The 20,567-nt window shown below is 38.5% G+C and overlaps 1 protein-coding gene and 1 long non-coding RNA gene across 4 annotated transcripts; one reads left to right on the forward strand and one right to left on the reverse strand.

Moving 5' to 3' along the window:
* Positions 1–2,141: 2,141 nt before the first annotated feature.
* On the reverse strand, positions 2,142–20,567 carry LOC107680875 (mediator of RNA polymerase II transcription subunit 25). 3 transcript variants are annotated; one of them, XM_016476945.1, is made up of 20 exons: positions 20,382–20,567; positions 19,736–19,874; positions 19,616–19,661; positions 19,419–19,543; positions 19,163–19,261; positions 18,964–19,084; positions 17,096–17,255; positions 16,821–16,942; positions 15,125–15,200; positions 14,764–15,005; positions 14,588–14,674; positions 12,532–12,617; positions 12,377–12,434; positions 10,442–10,549; positions 9,679–9,852; positions 7,731–7,838; positions 7,490–7,561; positions 4,270–4,428; positions 2,831–2,939; positions 2,142–2,654 (listed from the first exon to the last, which is right to left on the reverse strand). In XM_016476945.1, the coding sequence occupies exons 2-20, from the start codon at positions 19,858–19,860 to the stop codon at positions 2,548–2,550; spliced, it is 2,184 nt and encodes a 727-aa protein (XP_016332431.1). In that variant the 5' UTR covers positions 19,861–19,874; positions 20,382–20,567; the 3' UTR covers positions 2,142–2,547. The 3 variants fall into 3 exon arrangements, with proteins under 3 accessions (XP_016332431.1, XP_016332432.1, XP_016332433.1); XM_016476946.1 differs by lacking the exon at positions 7,490–7,561; XM_016476947.1 differs by lacking the exons at positions 4,270–4,428; positions 7,490–7,561.
* On the forward strand, positions 17,490–17,843 carry LOC107680876 (uncharacterized). Its single transcript, XR_001633198.1, has 3 exons — positions 17,490–17,532; positions 17,607–17,652; positions 17,725–17,843. It is a non-coding gene; the product is annotated as an uncharacterized LOC107680876 (long non-coding RNA).

Consider the following 20,567-nt stretch of genomic DNA (forward strand, 5'->3'; position numbering starts at 1 on the left):
ATCTTTCTTTGTCCTCTTTTTCCCTCCTCACATGGTCTGACCCGTTCAGAGAGAGGGCAATGTGGTGCTCCTGCGCGCTTCGGCCAGAGCTTCTGCCCCAACTCGCCACGGCAGCTCAGCTGATTTTGCGTTACGTGTCATACAAGAAACAGATCAGCTTCCCCCACAGCGGTGCAATTACACCCAATAAACATCTTCACTGTCAGAATACAAACCCTTCAAATGCTCCCTCATAGGCATGAAACTCAAACAAAACCCTCAAATCAAACCCCCGACCCTTGCATTTTGGATGTGGAATAGATTAGGCCTTCGAAAATCACAAAAAAAACACACCTGCATGCCAAGAATGCACATCCATTAAGGTCACAGATGCATCTCTGCCCCGGAGGTCCAACAACCGCACAACTTTTTCAAACATCTCTGGGAGTAAAACCACACTCGACTTCCGTTCTCCTGCAACGGTTTTATATTTAAAACAAAAGTCCGTCAAAGCGATCGCCCCCCTAAAACAAACTTTTCGTGGCTCCGTGACCCACTTATTCCCTTGGCCATAGCTCAACGTGGATCGCGCAGATGCTGCAAGATTAAATGCAGCCATACAGCCACTGGAACTGCAACAACACTCACTCTTCCAGATGAGTGAGCAGATTGGCCCAACTCCTCACGTTAGGCTTAATATACTGAAGCAGAGGCACCAGTCATCCCTGTCTGCGCCGCAGCGATTTACTCACTGCGATGCTACTTTATTTAGACAATAACGGGCCAGAAAATGTGCATCAACACACATCAAACTGTGATAAGTGCAAACAGTCTGCGCATCCCAAGGAGTGCTATCTAAACCGAGCTGGCTTTAAATAGGAACAAGCGCAGACTAGAAAGTGTGAAAGTGAAAAAAAACAACAAAGAAGGAATAAAAGCAAGGGCGCGTAGCCCACAGTTGTTCAGCTGTTGACGTGACCTGGATGGCAGCGAAAGGGATGAGCAGCCGTCACTGCGAGACAGAAGAGACAGTGTATGCGGCGTGTGTGTGAGGAAGGGATGGAGAGAAAGCTTAGAATCAGATCCCAGTGTCAGCGTATCTTAGCAACCGTCTCTGTCTCCCAGGTGACAGGGACTAACATCACTTCCTGTCTGTGTGAGAATGTGTGTCTGTATACTAAAAGGTCTGCACGCGAAAAAGCATACAAAAACGTGCACGCCAGTAAAAACGGTCGACTGCTCTCTGACCAGAGGCTGTTTAATTCTCCTGAATGTCAGCACTTGGTAACTCACATTGTGTGCCCATGTTCCCATTACTGGTGCGATGGATTCAGAACACACATTCTTAATGTGACAGATATGTAGTAATGTCACATGGCGCTTCATAATTAATGCCTTAGGGTACTCTGAAAGAATAAGCATGATGGGATAGTCATGTTCGGTCATTAAAAGTGTTTGTTCAGCACACAAGATGGTTAATCAGAACGATTCAGTGTCAGATTATGCATATACGACCGCACAGATCCAAAGTATCTCTGAATATGTGTGGATTGTAGTCATACATTGTGTCTGTGTCCAGCCTGATTACGTGTTATGCCAAGGAAAGTGTGTCCAAGTGCTGCCATCTGGTAGAACTACTTGGCACAGAGGTCCACTGTATGGTTCCATGACATATTGGAGTGGTTAATTTTAACGCTGTGACACCATTTGGCAGAATCGAGCGTTTTGCAACCTATCATTCAGTCTATTTAAGTCACTCATCCACTGCTATCACAGCACTACCAGGTTGACACACAAACGAATACTTTGCCTTAAAGGAACAGTCCACCAGAAAATTTAAACTCTGTCATCATTTGCTCATCCTGATCCAAAATTTGTATGACTTCAAAAGAAAAGAAGATGTATTGAAAAATGTTGGTGACTAAACATATTTGGTTCCCATTGACTTCCAGTGTAAGGACAAAAAATACAACGGAAGTTAATGCGAACTGAAACTGTTTGGTTATCAACACTTATCAAAGTATCGTTTTTTTTGGGTGCTCGACAGAAGAAACCAAATACATACAGGTTTGGAATGACTTGAGTGTGAGAAAATGATGGCAATTTTTATTTATGTGGGTGGATTATCACTTTAAGGAAAACCTCAAACACAAAAATTGCTTGAGAAAATTAACTTTATTCGTTTTCATAAAACAACATACTAGATTTCAAAAGACAAATTAAGAAAAAGTAAAAGCGATAGAAAGTAAAACTTTCATAAAAATATAATAGTAAACGGATTCGTGTGATTAATCTTGAGGCGAGAGGTGTAGAGTGATGAAACGCCTTGCTCTTCGGTCCGTCTGTATGTACAATCAAGTTACCGCTCTCATGATACGGTGATAGGTTTGTGTGTAAATGCATCAACGAATATGCGAGTATGAAAATAAACTCCTGATCTCACTCTAAACACCTCTAACCTTCCCCTATGCACCTGCTTCTAACAAAAAGTAAAAAGAACAGAGCTTAGATGACTCCTGTATTCTGTAATGAAACCTCTGAAGCAAAGAATGATGGGTAAAGCAGTCCTTAGATAAGATCCATAAGAATTTCATCCTCCATAATGCTTGACACCGGAGGCATCCCAGGATTCTGTGCGACTGGACCCCGTGGACCTGTAGGGATCATCAGTGGACCTGTGGGAAAATAAAACTTATCGCGTAAATGTATCCAAGCGGTTTAAAAAAAGATTAAACATAAATAGCAGTACAAGCCACAGCAAATAAATGAAATCTCTTACACAATTAACGAGGTCACAGATGTGATAAAAATAAATTGTGCTAATGATACTGTACTGGAAATTAAGCGCTACCTTGGTGAGGCTGCCTCCACTGAGGCTGCATCTGAGCGCCCCCTCCTGGTGCAGGATGGACCATCTGCTGGATAGGATGCATTCCCTGCATGCCCTGCATCCCACCCTGCTGCAGAGAGAGATCATGGAATATAAAAGCAAGCCGAACTGTGAACAGCACTTTTCATTCCATTGACTTCCATTTTTACAGTATGAATGCGAATGCAGGAGACAGGAAATGCAAGCTCATGCGAATTTTGCTGCGTTTCAAAGTTCAGGTTTGGTGAACTCTTGACCTGTGAATTCATATCACCTGAAGACGTGCGAACCATAGATTACTGATGCATCACAATGTGACCTCTTATCTGAATGAAAAGAATGCAAACTTTAAATATGCAGGATTGCAGTAAAGTGGAGTAGACTGCATATTTTTATGTATCATGTTTAATTATTTGTTGAATTATGTTAAGATGCTGCAGTGTGTGGCGTCATATTACAATCTTTGCCGCATCTGTAGAAATTTCACATGCTCAAGTTTTAGTCTGACCGCAGCTTAAAGGGTTAGTTCACCCAAAAACTGAAAATTCTGTCATTAATTACTCGCCCTCATGTCGTTCCAAACCTGTAAGACCTCCGTTCATCTTTGGAACACTCTTCTCTTTTGTCTCAGTCTTCGACGCACGTTCATGAGAGTACCACGACACGTGTGTGTGTGTGTGTGTGTGTGTGTGGTGCTGCTGATGCAGGACTCAGATGCGCCGCGGCTTGTTTGCAAGCAGAGGAATGCACACGCATGCGACGTGGTACTGTCGTGAACTAGGGTTTGGCGAAGTCTACCAAATTGGCATCAGACAATGTCTATAGTGAAACATCGCGATGGATGGGAGCAGGGTTAGGGGAGTGCCAGAAGCACGAATCCGTACTCGGAAAGGCATGGAAAAAAAATAACGCGTTCTATGATTGCGGGAGAGGGGGTGGAGGAAGGAATCACGATGCTGGCTCAACATTGTGATGTCTGTCAGCCATCGGCAATGGACGATGGCATCCGAAACCTATTGTGAATGTGCATCGAAGACTGACACGGAAGAGAAGAATTGTTGAATAAAGTTGTTCTTTTTGTTTTCTTTGCACACAAAAAGTATTCTCGTAGCTTCATAAAATTAAGGTTGAACCACTGATGTCACATGGACTATTTTAATGATGTCCTTACTACCTTTCTGGGCCTTGAATGTGGTAGTTATATTGCTGTCTATGCAGGGTCAGAAAGCTCTCAGATTTCATCCAAATTCAAACTATCAACTATTCAATATCTTAATTTGTGTTCCAAAGTTGAACAGAGCTATTATGGGTTTGGAACAACATGAGGGTAATTAATTACACAATTTTCATTTTGGGGTGAACTATTCCTTTAAGGAAGTCCTATAGAAGGGCTTCATGTGCTATTTGCTGCACACACTTACAGGTTGTTGGCTGAGGAGGAGACTGCGGAGTTGGGGGTTTGCGCCTGGGTTTGGGAGGCGCAGCATGCCACCAGGAGGCTGGGCTTGAGCTTGGGCCACCTGATTGGGCGGAGCACCTGTGACCGGCGGCTGCTGATTACCTGTTATGGCTGCTCTCAGCTAATGAAAATCAAAACCACAGTGATGAAGATAGAAAGTAAGTGGACATGAAAAGGCTGCTGTAAAACACTGTATTACATAAGTGCTAATTCTGTGTGCGAGTCTCACAGGAGAGAACCACGAATACAGAGCCACTGTAACTGTGTTAAAGGTATTAAAAGGGACATATTCCACACTTTGTAGTATTCTTCCCAGAAGTCCACTTATAATACATGTCAAGGCTTCTCACATCAAATACAGTCGTAACTTAGTTTTACATAACCATTTTCCACTCTTTTTAGTCTCAGCCCATGGACCAATAGTCACACAGATATTCAGAGTTTAGTTTGACACAGTTAGGAAAAAGTAAACTAGATATTCACAAGCAGAATTGTTTATTTTATAGATGGGAACCATAGAAAAAAAATGTATGATTCCGGGCTATTTAAAGATGTATTTTTAGAGGCAGATTAAATGCAGTAACTATGTATTAAATAATACAAAACAATGTAGTAACATATTTCATGCATTAATTTATTATTTTTTATAAAAAAATAAACTTACAAATTAATTTGCTTTTAAATAAACATCATAAGAACAAACAGTTTTTGAAAATCTCTACAGCCTCAGATAAAACATCATAAAACATACACTTGTAACACTGTATGTTTTTCATTTTATTTAAAAGATCCAACTCAAAAGACTCACTGATTAGGGAATGTTTTTCAGTGCAACCAGTGTAATCCATCCTATTTCCATATGAATGACTCATACAGTGGGGAAAATATTTATTTGATCTCCTGCTGATTTTTTAAGTTTGCCCACTTACAAAGAAATGAAGGGTCTGTAATTTTTATGGTAGATTTATTTTAACGGATAGAGACAGAATATCAACCAAAAAAATCCAGAAAAAACACATTATATAAAGGTTAGAAATTGATTTGCATTTCAGTGAGTGAAGTAAGTATTTGATTCCCTACCAACCAGCAAGAATTCTGGCTCCCACAGATTGGTTATGTGCCCATGTGGAACACAGATTAGTCCTGTCACTTTAAGAAGTTACTCCTAATGTCAGCTCGTTAGGTGTATAAGACATCTGTCCACACAATCTGTATCTTCCATTCCAACCTCTCCCACCACCATGGGCAAGACCAAAGAGCTGTCAAAGGATGTCAGAGACAAGACTGTAGATCTGCACAAGGCTTGAATGGGCTACAAGACCATCAGCAAGAAGCTTGGTGAGAAGGAGACAACTGTTGGTGCGATTACTCGGAAATGGAAGAAATACAAAACAACCATCAATCGGCCTCGGTCTGGAGCTCCGTGCAAGATCTTGCCTCATGGAGTAAGGATGATCATGAGAAAGGTGAGGGATCAGCCCAGAACTACACGGGAGGAGCTTGATAATGATCTTAAGGCAGTTGGGACCATAGTCACCAAGCAAAACATTGGTATCACACTACGCCGCAATGGACTGATTCTGCAGTAACCTGCAGCGCCCACAAGGTCCCACTGCTCAAAAAGGCACATGTACAGGCCCGTTTAAAGCTTGCCAAAGAACATCTAAATGATTCAGAGAAGGCTTGGGAGAAAGGGCTGTGGTCAGATGAGACCAAAATTGAGCTCTTTGGCATTAACTTGACTCGCCGTGCTCAATCCTATAGAAAATCTGTGGAGGGAGCTGAAACTTCGAGTTGCCAAACGACAGCCAAAAAACCTTAAGGATTTAGAGAGGATCTGTAAAGAGGAGTGGATCAAAATCCCTCCTGAGATGTGTGCAAACCTGGTGACCAACTACAAAAAACGTCTTACCTCTGTGCTTGCCAACAAGGGTTTCTGCACCAAGTACTAAGTCATGTTTTGCTTGGGGATCAAATACTTATTTCACTCACTGAAATGCAAATCAATTTCTAACATTGAGTCAATCATAACTATACAGTGCGGGTCATTCATCTGGGAAATCCGACTACACTGGTCACACTTATTTAGATTCACTAAAAAATAATTGACTCATAGTACTGATTTGTACAGGAATAGGATGGATTACACTTGTCACGCTTTAAAAAGAACCGACTTATAAGATTGACTCATTCAGGAATGGGATGGACTACACTGGTCGTGCTGTGTTTATGTTGGTTGCCATCTAGCAAGGGGTTACTTAGAATAAGCTGCAAAGTAGACCTGACTTTATTGTAATGTGACACCACCCTGTTTTTGACCCTAAACCAGGCAGCATCTTTAAGACATCTATATGTAAATTACATCTGTTATGTTGGCTGTTATATTATGGCTAACCTCTTTGCATTTGAAATAAGAAATTCACTGCAAGGTGCTGAATACTGAAAAGGTGTTGATTTGTCGATGAAATATAGGTGGTCATATCAGTTAATGTGCTCATCGACACTATTATACATTCTGAATTATCCGTTTTTGCAGCTTAGTTTTCATATATGGACTAGATTTAAACTACCATTCAAACGTTTTGAGTTAATAAAAATAAAAAAACTCGGTTACATTTTATTTTAATGTGTCCTTGTTACTGTGTAATTCTACATTTAAGTACTTAGTAATATTAATTAACTACATGTACTTGCTATATGGTTAGGTTTAGGGTTAGGGTTACTTGCATGTAATTATGCATAATTTATTGTTATTATAATAATAATAAGTACATGTAATGTGTAACAAGGACACCTTTAAATAAAGTGTTACCTAATACTTTTATTCAGCAAGGATGCATTAAATTGATCGAGATTGACAATAAAGACTTTTATGTTTTTAAGATTTCCATTTTAAACAAATGCGGTTCTGAAAATTATTACTGATTACTGAATTACATTGTAAAATATTAACATTTTAAACTGTAATATTATTTCACAATATTACTGTTTTTACGGCATCTAAAAAAAGGTAGCCTTGGTGAGCATAAGAGACTTCTTTCAGCAATGTCCCCTTTAACACACAACGCCGTTCACAAGATGGAGAAATGGCAGAAAATCAAGCTGTGAATCCCTGTGCTTGCAGAAAACATGGTCCTACGTGTGTGCATGCATGCATGCATAATTATGTTTCTGATTCTCACCATGTTGTTTTGTCTCTGCTGGTCCTCCATCAGTATGACCTGACTGACGGAGGGCAAGCCCACCACCACAGACTGAGGCAGAAAGAGAGGGACAGAGAGGAGGAGACCAGGAGGGTTTAGAACAGCATGCACATTCCATCTCAAGCCGAGGAGAAATACAAACAGGGTGAGTGCACAGGGCCAGAGACAGAGAGAGTGCAGGGCAGGGGAGAGAGGAGAGGGGGAAGCACTGCTGCTTTACCTGCTGTTGCACGTTGCCATGCGTAACGGGGATGGGGCCCGGCGGTCTGTTGAGGAAGTTCTGATTGGGTGGGACCTGTCCAGGTTGCATCTGAACAGCATTGTTCATCTGAGAAAACAGACAAGCAATGGATTAATGACAGAATTAAAGAACAAAGCACAAAAATAGCACAATTAAAACACGCGCACACTTTAAGCAAATTTTTTGGTTGTTTCAAAAAGTGTCCCAAAATGCTGTTCTTTTCATGAAGGTATATTTGTGTGCAAGTATGTTTTCAATATTGTACAGGTTTTTATGCTAGAGTTTGCATGGCATGCACATTTTCAAGCGTGTGACCGTATAATTGATTTTGTATGTATCAAACTCATGTTTGAAAACAATTATTTATTTATTTTTTGTGCAGTGATTTTTGATTTTTAGGTTCAATACAAGATAAGCTCAATCAACAGCACTTGTGGCAAAATGTTGAAAACAATTATTTCAACTCACCTCTTAAAAAAAGAGCCAGGGTTGTGGCAAGCCACTCACAATGGAAGTAAAAGGATTAGGGTTTGTCATATTTACAGCCATTATAGGGTTTTAGGTGTGCCTTTTTTTCATTGAAATGAAGTTGAAAAATAGAACCATACACAGAAAAGGCTAGTGATTTTTTTCACATGAATGTGAAACACACTATTGAAACAGTACTTATTTATTTATTATTATTATTTTTAAAGTGACTATTTTGGTAATCAACATTTTGTCCAGTGATGCAAAAAATGTGAAACAACTGCAGATCTGAGGATATGCTTCTTTGAGAATTTATTTTTACAACTACAAACAATTTATATATGATTTAATGATTTAAAGGTGCACTGGCTCTGAAAACAAAACTAACTAGAGACAAGTCTTTAATTAATTAAATATGTAAGGAATTACATTTCTGACAATTATATACAATTTTATTATAAGGTGTTTAAGTAAACACCAATGTATACAAAATGAAATAATAATATTTAATTTAATAACAGTACAGAAATATTTAACAAAATAACATATAGCACTGAGCTGAAGAAAGCATGGGCTGAAACGTCTGTTCTTTGGTCTGTAACCAACTTACATCCAGCTTAATACTGCTATAGTATTATGCTTTTCTATCTTTAAAAAAAAAAACCTACACACATATTAGCTGCTGGAGTCAGCCACAAGATTAGCTGCTATTGTAGTTAAACAAACACATGCAGATCTCAAGAACACCCCTCAATTTCACATCTCCACAGATTTTTTAATAGTTGCATCTCAGCCAAATATTGTCCTAACAAACCATACATCAATGGAAAGTTTATTTATTCATATTTTTGATGATGTATAAATCTCAATTTAAAAAAATTGACCCTTATGACTGGTTTTTGTGGTCCAGGGTCACATATTGTCAAAGTAAAACAGGTTCTTCGTCTCCGGTTTCCTCTAGAATGGCTGGTATGATCCTCAATATTTTGCATGTTGATGCCAACCAGGACATGTGTCAGGGACACATGGATACAATTTGGCAATGTTTACTAACCTTGCATTATATGTTGCAGGTCCTAAAATAGTTACCGATCAGCAGGCATTTGTTTTAAATTGCCAAAGCAATGGGTGTTTTAACTCATAATCAGCACTTAGCAAGTGTTAATTTTAGGTGCCATATGTATTATGTGTGCAACATCAAAGCAAAACCGGAGACAGCTGCTCACAAGGTGCAAGAAACATAACAGGATCAATTTCACTGTTAAATAAACTGTTAAAAAAACATTTGTTCTTTTACGCAAACATTTTACAGGAACAAAAAGATTGTGCTACTTTAGATGTAGATTTCACGTGAGCATTTATATTTACAATTTTACAGTTTTGTGCTGCTCTGTCCATTTCATATCAATAACTGTGTTTGTTTATAGTGAAAACTACACCATTTCACCGTGTGACTCACCGAGCGTTGCTGCTGCACTTGTTTGTGGTTAGTGATAACCTGCCGAATGCCATTGACGAATCCGCTCTGGTCATTAGGGATGAGTCCCATGAAGATCCTCTTCCTAGACGAGTACAGCAGCATCAGCACACGCACCTCACACGGAGCACTGTGGGGGAAGTGCACACAACCAGCCTACACACACACACACACACACAATATAAATCAAACTATTTGCCAATCCACACATCTAGACAGCACACACAACTACAGTGACTGGAGAGCTGCCTGGGCTTGCACGATTATATTTGAAGACAGGATTAAAATTAACTAAGCAGCCGCTTCCCAGACACAGATTGAACCTAAAACTGAATTTAATCAGTGTTAATGGTGATTCACTACTTACAGATCTCTTAGTCTGCGTCAAGGGATCTAGCTCCAGGGTAAAGGTTCATTTCAGAGCCTTTCATTTTCAGTGGAAATGCTAGCTATGTGACTTTATTTATTCGACCTTTTTCATGGCTAAATATGAAAATCTTTCTAACATTCAAAAGCAGAGGAAGAACTCCCCCAAGAGGATGAAGACCATTATTACACACTATCAAATTTTCTTTAGAAGTCTGCAATGGGAAATAGAACCTTAAATATAGTATAAAAATATAGATAAATGCATGGAGAACATAAAAACTTGGCCTATATGAGAAGGTTCTAGCTTGATTATTAATTTTGAACTGACTGATGTTAGAGGAGGAGGTTATGAATATGATTCTGTTATTGTACTCACAAATCCATTGGTCATGATGCGATACAGTCCCTTCAAAGACTCCATATCTTTATTAGTAAACAGAAACTGTACCATACGAGAGTTTCTGAACAGAGGGCCCAGAGTAGTCTATGGAAAGACAACAAGACACAGGAATCATCACTGCATTAATAAACCATGTGACCCAGATGTTTGACCAAACACAATTCAGCACGTATATATGCTGTTTAGGTTGACATGAACAAAAGCCGTTTGAAATCTACATTTTAAAGTTAATGCGAGAGTTTAAATGTATATTTCATGCGATATTTTTGTAATTATAGTATGGTTTTTAACTTAAGTATAATTAAAGTTAGTAATTTGTGCAAAGAATACCGTCTGTAATGAACATTCTACTCATTTGACAATGCATTTTGCATACTGTGTGCATCAGGGAAGTATGCATAGTCCAGCAGGGGGAGTGAAACATAAGTAGAAGGACAACATGAAAGAAGAGCAGGAGGTGATGGTGATGGAGGAGGAGTAGAAGAAGAATTATGAGACAGAAGAGAAAAAGATGATGAGGAAACAGGAGACGAGATGACAATTATGATTTAGGAGAAGAAGAAAAATGGGAGAAAAAAAGAGAAAAAAGATGAAGAAAAGTAGAAATTATGATTTAGGAAGAGGAGAAAAAGTAAGGGAATGAAAAGATGATTGAATGAAAAGAAAAAGATTACGTACAAAAGGAGATGGAGTAAAAAAAGAGGAGATAACAATGGAGTAGAAAAGAAGGAGAAAAATACTGAGAAGAACAAAAAAAAGGGATGATGATACAGGAAAACCAATGAGGGTGAGTGAGAATAAGGAGGAAATGAAAAAGATGGGAACGGAAGAGAAAAAGGACCAGAGAAAAAAGATAATGAAGGAGATAGGCCTGGGCGATAAAACGATATCAATATTTATCGGCGGTACACCTTCTTCGATATCGATAGAAAAAATATTCGATATAGTGCAAGACATAGGCACGTGCTATGAGTGACGCAGACAGCACACACAAACACGAACATGAGTGCTGTGCCTGCCTGTGATGAGGAGATTGTGAATAAAGAATGAATATTAGTCTAATTTAAAATAAACATTTGCATTTGAATGTTAGGTGTGCATCAGGGAGCGTCATCAGTGGAGCGCGAGATGCGGTGATGTAAGTGACGTTGTTGTATTTTAATGTTTTGTTAGTCCAGCCCACGAGATGCGCCGCTGCTGTGTTATGCATTCAGACTATTAGAGAAATATAGAAGCTCAATGCGGAGAAGATCTTGAATGGGTTAAAACCGAAACCAAGCCATTCACAGAACGCATATTCAGCGCATTTTTTAGACGGACAAATACGACCGCTGCAATCGCGTCTCACAGAAGAGATGTATAGAAAGCCATGCAAAGTTAAAACAGTTTAAACTGGAGTTACTTCCTTGCGTTGACAATTTAAATGCGCTGCATTACTTTGCTCATTGCGCCCTCCTGTGGCCTCGGGAGACAATTAGACCTATACAATAAAGACCTATTTAATCTGTACATAAAACATTAGAAATTATATAATTGTTGAATTTTTATTGTGTTTGATTGTTAAAACAAAAAATATTTGTTGTTTGTCTAAATAAATTGTGTTAATTATAAATACAGTGGTTAAATAATAAAAAAAAAAAATCTATTGCTTTTTGTTTTAAAAAAGGTTATAAAAAATGTCAATAATTATTGATACCGAATGATATGAAACATTATATCGTTGATACATTTTTTAGCTATATCGCCCAGCCCTAATATACATTATATCGTTGATAATTTTTTTAGCTATATCACCCAGCCCTAGAAGGAGATAATATAGGAGGAGGAGAACAAGAACAAGAATAATAAAGCATTGCTTCCCTCGCAAGCCCAGTAATGCATCCTGCAGGAAACAACTATATTCACATTTACCAGGAGCTGCTGAGGGATGAGCTGCATGATCAGCTTCTGTGGCCACTGGTCTGTATTTCTGAAACAAAAGAGGGGGTAAAAAAACTTCATCCTCTCTGTTCATCTCTACCATATATTCTACATTATGCAAATATGGGCCAAACGGAGTCACTCACAGATTTTCCCCTTGGCTGACCTGGACCTGGCAGGGCAGGGAGCGCGTAAGTTTTGTGTTGGAGTCCATGGAGGAAGCCTTGGGCTTCTGCGGTGATTGATGGAGACAGAGGGAGAGGTGACAAGGGGAGGGAAAAAAGGAGAGACAGAATAAGATGAAGAGGTTAACATACAGAGTAAAAAGACCTTGCTGGCAGAGATAGATTGTAGGACTTAAGGCAGGAGGTCTCAGAGAAATTTACAACCTGTGTGTGCAACTTCCAGAACAAGAGAGATCGCACTGACTATGGAAGAGCTGCAATGTTATTATGTCAATCAAAACAGTACAACTAATGAGCAAACGGACCATGTTAAGAATATTAGCTGGAACTTAATTTTTTAAAGCGTCATTTAGACCAACTGTTGACGCAGCAACTTATCGATTTTAGAAATATACCAGTTTTGGACAACTTTACTACAACCTTACAGTATCGCTGAAAAAGGACAGTGTGGAGAAAACGCAGGACTCATCTGCAGAACGACAGAGTTGTGGCGCAGAATTACTATTGATTTAATTTACACAGCGCAGCTTGGCAGTATTTGTTTTTGCGAATAGTGTGTGGTGAGCTGTGTGAACTCATCATCCAGATGGCGACTCTACGACAGGCCTCAACAACCGAGCGTGCCGCCGTGCCTGATAAGCGTACATTGGTTTGCTGGCATGTTATTGACCAGATGGTGATAATGGCCATGGCATGTGCGTCTGTGTTTTTGTTTCCTGATCATTTGTGTTGACCCAGTGTCAAAACAAAACATTTCAGTAGTTGATTGTGCGTTTGGGAACATTCGTTGCTGAGATGATCTTGAGGCCATTGTAGAATAGTCAATAGCATTTCATTAATCTAAAATGAAGGCCTCTACCATAAATCAAGCAGAAATCAAGAAACATCATTGATCCCATTACAGTCCGTGCAAATGGCACCCCAGGCACAATACCCACGGGTCACCTAACAATACATCAATAAAAACACGACTAGATAGCTTTACCAGATCAAATCAATCTTTTTCACATGTCTAGAAAAAAAACGACATTTCATCTGAGTCACAGGTGAGTTACGAGAATCTTTCAAAGAGATTAACTGAGATCCCATTTATGTTTCCTTTTCCAGTAGTAAACCACAAACATTATCCATACAATTTTTTTCAATTTTCATTTAGCTTTATTTTTATTTCAGTTTTAGTTTCAGTAATGTTTAAAATAACTATTTATAATTTATCATTTTTAAAATAATATAATAATTTAAAATTATTTTATTTTAGTTAGTTGCCAAAGCAACATTTCTTATTTAACTTATTTCTTATTTAACATTTTATTATTTCAATGAAGAAAACAATTTTTAATTAGTTTACCTAACATTAACAACACTTGCTTGCAAAGCTTTGTTAGCAATGTTTTAGCGACATATTTGGTGACCCTTTAAGGGTTTTACATAATTTTGGGACATTTTCTGTTCTTACTAGTAGTAAACTGTATAGCCCAGAGTAATCACAATTCAGTATACAAATATTACAGAAGCTGGGTTTCCATCCACAAATTTTTATGCAACTTTTTGTATACTGTGTAAAAAATGTGGAAACACCAAGAGAGAAAAAAAATTCAGTATAGTCCAAAAAAAAAATAAAAAATAATCTAATAGAATAAACTGTCACTGATGACTGACTTCTATTACCTTCCAGAACTGTCAGAACGCACACTATCAGAACATGCATAAAGTTTGTTTTGTCTGTGCGCTCTAAATTGTTCAAGAAATGTTCCATTTCTTCTTTTCTCTCAATTTTGTTGTTTTAAACCTGAAAATCTGCCTTGAGAATTGTTTATCCCTCGACATTCCGATTTTTCTACATAAATTAATGCTGCAACTTGTACTGCAACATATCTAATGACATTGTTTTCTTTCTATAAAGCAAGAGATTCCAAGTGAAGTCCTTATGGTTCGTTTTCCAGCAGTAAACCACAAAACCGATCTGAAGAAGACCATTTTTAGTATGCAAATATTGCTATGACGTCACTTTTCTCACCTCCTGCCATTCTAGAACTCCACTCCATGCTACAATCTTATTGGCAACACCTTGCTGTGCCCCAGCTGGAGGTGCAGGTAGAGCTGCCTAAAAAACAAGAATATATTGAAATTGTATGGACTCCAAAGGAGTCCAAATAAGTCAGTATTCACAGAAATACATTTCTCAAGTCTGACCATGCTAGGCTGTGTTGTTGGCGGCGTCTTCTGATTGGTGGGCTGTGGCTGAGGGGCCTGAGGAGGTTGCTGATTGGGTGCAGGTGGACCTTGTGGTGGGACTTGTGGTTGCTGCGGTGGCTGCTGAGGTGGAACTTGTTGCTGCGTTAACATTGGCGGTGACACTGTGGTAACTGTGGATAGGTTGGGTTTACCTCCTGATGTGAGTGATTGGCTGAAGGGAGTATTTTGCATTTGAGGAACTGTGAACAAAACATAAACAACTCAGCAAATGGTGTTTCAAATATGGAAAACATAGTGAAACACGGAACACACAAACACAGCAGAAGATTCAAGAATAAGGGGACACAATTTGACTCACATCGGCTCTTCTGCTGCTGAGTGGCTGCATCTAGCACCTTCTGTGCTGCATCATGGGCCGCGTTTAGAGAGGCCTTCTGTGGCAAGAGAGAGAGTGTATGCAACAGAGGGACAACATTCATGAGGTCTCATAATTAGTGAGCACAGCCTTGCTTGAAAACAAAGCCAGATCCTTCCACCAAATACAAATGCATTCATGCACATCTCATCTACCACTTAGATCTATTCAAATGAGATTATAACAGCAGTTAGTCTCAAGCTTAAGAATCAAAATGAGGCTCTGTATGCTGAAAATTACCAATAATGTGCCTCCAATTAGGCACAGAAAGGTTCAGAATGAGCCGACCGAGATTAGCCTGTTATTGAGAGAAGCGCTCTGATTACTCTACATCACCGAAGCAGTGAGATAGCAGGGTCCAAAATTAACCTTTTACCTCACCTGCCAATGGTTAAGTGAACTGCTCATTAAAACATGCAAATATTTTCGCTGTCCCTGTTTTTCCTTTTTGTCCCCTTTTTCCCTGTGGCAAACCCATTATATACAATTTCTTTGATCTGACTGAGCTTTTCATTAGGCCTATTTGTCTTTATATATTTTTAATGATATATTTTATAAAAGTTTTGATGCGACTACAGCAGACCACATACTAAAATGTTTTACCATTTTTGTATCATTTTAACACCATAAAGCTTTCATATCTCGCAAAAAAATTCCCATCCAAAGTTAAATAAATAAATGGCATAATTTTTAAACAATACCGGCCTATAGTTTTATCATCCGACACCTAAGAAACTAGTTTCGTGAAATGTTTTGCTTGAAAGGAGTTTCATATAAATATATACACTACCCTTCAAAAGTCTGAGGTCAGTAAGACATTTTTATGGTTTTGAAAGTCTCATGTGCTCACCAAGGCTGCATTTATTTAAAGGGGTCATATGATGCGATTTCAAGTTTTCCTTTCTCTTTGGAGTGTTACAAGCTACATATTCTGTTACACCAAATACACAAAATAATGATCTTTAAAAAAGCATCATATGACCCCTTTAATAAAAAAAAATGCAGCAAAAACAGCAATATAATTATATATTTTAAAATTTAAAATATTATCATGTTGCCAAAGCTGAATTTTGAGCAGCCATTACTCCAGGCTTCAGTGTCACGTGATCTTTCAAAAATCATTCTAATTGACTGATTTGGTGATGAAAACAGCTGTGCTGCTTAATGTTGGTCGAACCACGATAGATTAAAAGAATGTTCAAAGAACAGCATTTATTTCGAAACCTTTACAAAATAAATGTGACCCAGGACCACAAAACCAGTCTTAAGTGTCAATTTTTTTCTATTGAGATTTATACATCATCAAGTTGAATAAATAAGCTTTCCATTGATGTATGGTTTGTTAGGATAGGACAATATTTGGCTGAGATACAACTTAATATCCTAATGATTTTTGGCATAAAAGAAAAATCTATAATTTTGACCCATACAATGTTTTTTTGGCTATTGCTACAAATATATCCCAACGACTTAAGACTGGTTTTGTGCTCCAGGGTCACAAATGTCTGTACTTTCACTTTTTAACAATTTAATGAATCCTTGCTGAATACAAGTATTTATTTTGGGGAAAATATTGACCTTAAACAGTAGTGTATATGTAATGAAGTTGTATAATTCTATTAATTCCATTAACACACACCTGGTATGGAAGGGGAGGAGGAGGAGTCTGGGTTACTGAGCCCATAGACAGGGACACTGGTAAAGGCTGAGGTGGCAAGACAGGTTTAAGGGAGACTGTACCAGAACCTCCTCCAGGAGCTACTGGACACACACAGATGTAACAGAAGCATTAATCAGAGCAAATCTAATAATTCAATAACATACTATTTTATTCTCCCATCTGCTGTTCAGCTGCTGACGAAAGCTGTTATCACTGCACATTCACAAACATATCAGGACAAGTGTCTTTCTTACCAGGAAGTGCAATGCCCCTGACTAACACCATGTGAAAGGGGTCTTGACTGTAGTCTGGGTGTGAGGATTCTGGTGCACCTGCTACAGAGGATGCTCTTTCAAAAAGAGATCGAAGCGCTGGAAGTTTCCGTGGAGCGATTACAGAAAAATGGATCCCCCGCTACAGTCAAAAAAATTAATAAAAATAATAATAATTTCATTAATTTCAACTACATATCAGAAACGGACATCAGCTTTCATACATAAATTTGGCAGGACAAAACAGTGAGAAAAAAATAATATAGCACATAATATTGTAGACTATGCTTGTATCAACCAGCATGATCAGCATTAAGGCAAATACAGTATACTGTCTCACCAGGGTTTTGCTATTCTGAGATCAATAGCAGAGAGAATTTTGAATCACTTCGGAAGAATTACTTACTACCGACTATAGAGTAAAAGTCATCGCCTGTTTATTCGTGCTGACGTTTGTAAGACTTCTGTACTGACCTACTTTGTGTGATCACAGGTATTTTAATGGAGGACCACCTGCTGAAACAGATTTTGGAGGAGATGTGAGCTGGACACCTGCTCTTTACATTAGTGCTGTCATTTCGACATCTGATAATCTTTTTGCTTTTTTATAGTATGGTGGCACTCAATATGGACTTGTGGTCTTCAACACAGTGGATTGTGCTCCAGAATCTTACGTCCAGTGCCATGCTCCCACCAGCTCCGCTTTTGAGTTTGTCTCTTGGATTGACAGCATTCAGTAAGGGCTGCTACGATTCCACGATCACGATCAAAAAAATCTAAATATTGAGTAAATCGCCTTTAAAGTTGTCCAAATGAAGTTCTTAGCAATGCATATTACTAATCAAAAATGAAGATTTTTTTACTCAATATTTAGATCAGTGTCTGACAAAAAGAGAATTTAATGCACAATTTAGTAGCTTGCATTTTTGTCTTATTTATGTATTACTTCCACAAAAAATGTTAACCTGAGATCCATAATAATACTCAATACTGCTGCTGCATTGCAGTGAATTCTCTTGTAAAGTGAGCAGGGATGGACGGACCATACAGCGCACTGGATACCTGGTTATATACAAGTGCTTTAAAAGGAAAGAAAAGTTCTGACATGAGGCCCATTTGAGAGAGATGAAGGAGGTAATATGTCATTTTTTCGAGTGATCCTTCTCAATAATTCATTCACAACCTACACTTGTCTATTGTCTTTTCAACCACTTCCAAAGGCGTGAGAGAGATGATCCAATGACTTATATTTATATTTACGCGTAAAGCGAGTGGGATGAAATGAAAGGTTCTAGATGTTGATACTGATTATAATGTATATTGTGGCGAATATTTGCTAGTCTCCACAATGCTTGATTTCACCAGTAGATTTAAATAAGCACATTATTTTACAGGAAATGCACATTTTAAATATTCCTAATGAATGCAATCATTGATAACAATATCATAAATTTACAAAAAAGCAAAAACAATATTACAACAATAGACAATTATAGAATTGTACAATGCATAGTATATAATCAGTGTCACTTGATTTAGTGACAGTTTGCAAGCTATTGTGTCTAACACCGTTCTGTATTTTCAGCAAAGAAGAATTATGAGTATTTCTATGCTGGTGTCACCATTGTCTTGTGCACCAGAACCACCATTTGTTTTTAGTAATTAACTCTAATTACATAAGCACATCAAGACTACTGATGTGTTTTCACTGCAAAATGACACAAATATTTTTATAATATTTGAGTACTCCCAGCAAATTCAGTGACTTAAGGTTGCAAATCTATCATTACAACAGAACTCTGACAAACAGACATATCTGATAAAAAGTAGATCAGTGCAGAGTGACTCACATCACGTATGATCTGGACCAGGCTGTCTGCGGTGCAGCCCGTATAGCTGACGCTCTCCACAGCCGGTAGTAAGTACGGAGGAGAATTACACAGCAACACGCAAACCTTGTGGGTCTGACCACTGCATAGAGAAACAATGAGAACACATATACAGTCAACGGCAGAATTGTGATTCCACAGAACAAGTTAAAGAACTCACATTTGCTCCCTCATCTTTTTGAAGTCGTCAAAGAGCTGCAGGGCCACGGAAAGACCCTCAGCTATGAGACTGCAGCTCTCTGCTCCGCCTCCCATGAATCTGCGCAGAAAGCATCAGTGTAAGAGTTGCAATTCTCAGCATTTAAAACATGAAAATCTTCAAAGCAGACATACGCTCATAACTAACAGCTCATCCAAACAAGCAAAAGCACACTTTTATCTCAGACTTTCTATCGTGGAATCGTAGCAGCACTTACTGAATGCTGTCAATCCAAGAGACAAACTCAAAAGCGGAGCTGGTGGGAGCATGGCACTGGACGTAAGATTCTGGAGCACAATCCACTGTGTTGAAGACCACAAGTCCATATTGAGTGCCACCATACTATAAAAAAGCAAAAAGATTATCAGATGTCGAAATGACAGCACTAATGTAAAGAGCAGGTGTCCAACTCACATCTCCTCCAAAATCTGTTTCAGCAGGTGGTCCTCCATTAAAATACCTGTGATCACACAAAGTAGGTCAGTACAGAAGTCTTACAAACGTCAGCACGAATAAACAGGCGATGACTCTTACTCTATAGTCGGTAGTAAGTAATTCTTCCGAAGTGATTCAAAATACGGACCAAGGTTTGCAGTTCCCTCTATGACAAACACCACATCTGACACCTGATTCAACCCAGACTTGGACGTCGGGTCCATATGGGTCGCCTTGTCTGCAACCAAGACAGGCATAAGTACTTAATATCACACATAACTTTTGCTGTAACTATTCAATAAAAATAGGTATACTAATAATATGTATACTATTATATAATCATTTGTAATATAGAATGAATGGAGTGTACGCCCACTTAACCTTTACTGTGACTTAAGTTTTATATACTGTTTTTTATTATCTATTGTCATGTCTGCTCTAAAAGCAAGAACACCGAACCATGAATGTAACGTTACATACTGGCTGTGTCTAAATGCCTAGAAAAACGCCTACAAAGAGATTTCTGAATGATTCAGTGATTCAGTCCGTGCCAAAGATGCCTGACAGCCTCATTTTGGCTGAGATATTTTCCTCTATTCTCATTCAGTTAAAGAGTAGCTTCATAGAAATATAATGCAAATACAAATAAACATAAAATGTGAACACGTTCACGTTTTACACATACAAGTCTTAGCATGTTTGTTAGCCGTTATCCTCAAATGCTAATTTATCTCGTGTGTCTTACCTGCTAGTATTAGTAGAACTGACTTCTAATAAGAATAAAACGGACTGATACAGTCATTTATCTTGATTATCTAAACCAGCCGTCTTAAGCTGTATTATGAAAGCTTCACATAAACGTTAATGTAGACCGTAACGACAACAGATATCTGAATGTACGCTCGGCAATCGACAATACGGTCTGGTCTTA

This window comes from Sinocyclocheilus anshuiensis, unplaced genomic scaffold, assembly GCF_001515605.1.
Source record: "Sinocyclocheilus anshuiensis isolate Anshui unplaced genomic scaffold, SAMN03320099.WGS_v1.1 scaffold1230, whole genome shotgun sequence".
Taxonomy (NCBI): Eukaryota; Metazoa; Chordata; class Actinopteri; order Cypriniformes; family Cyprinidae; genus Sinocyclocheilus; species Sinocyclocheilus anshuiensis.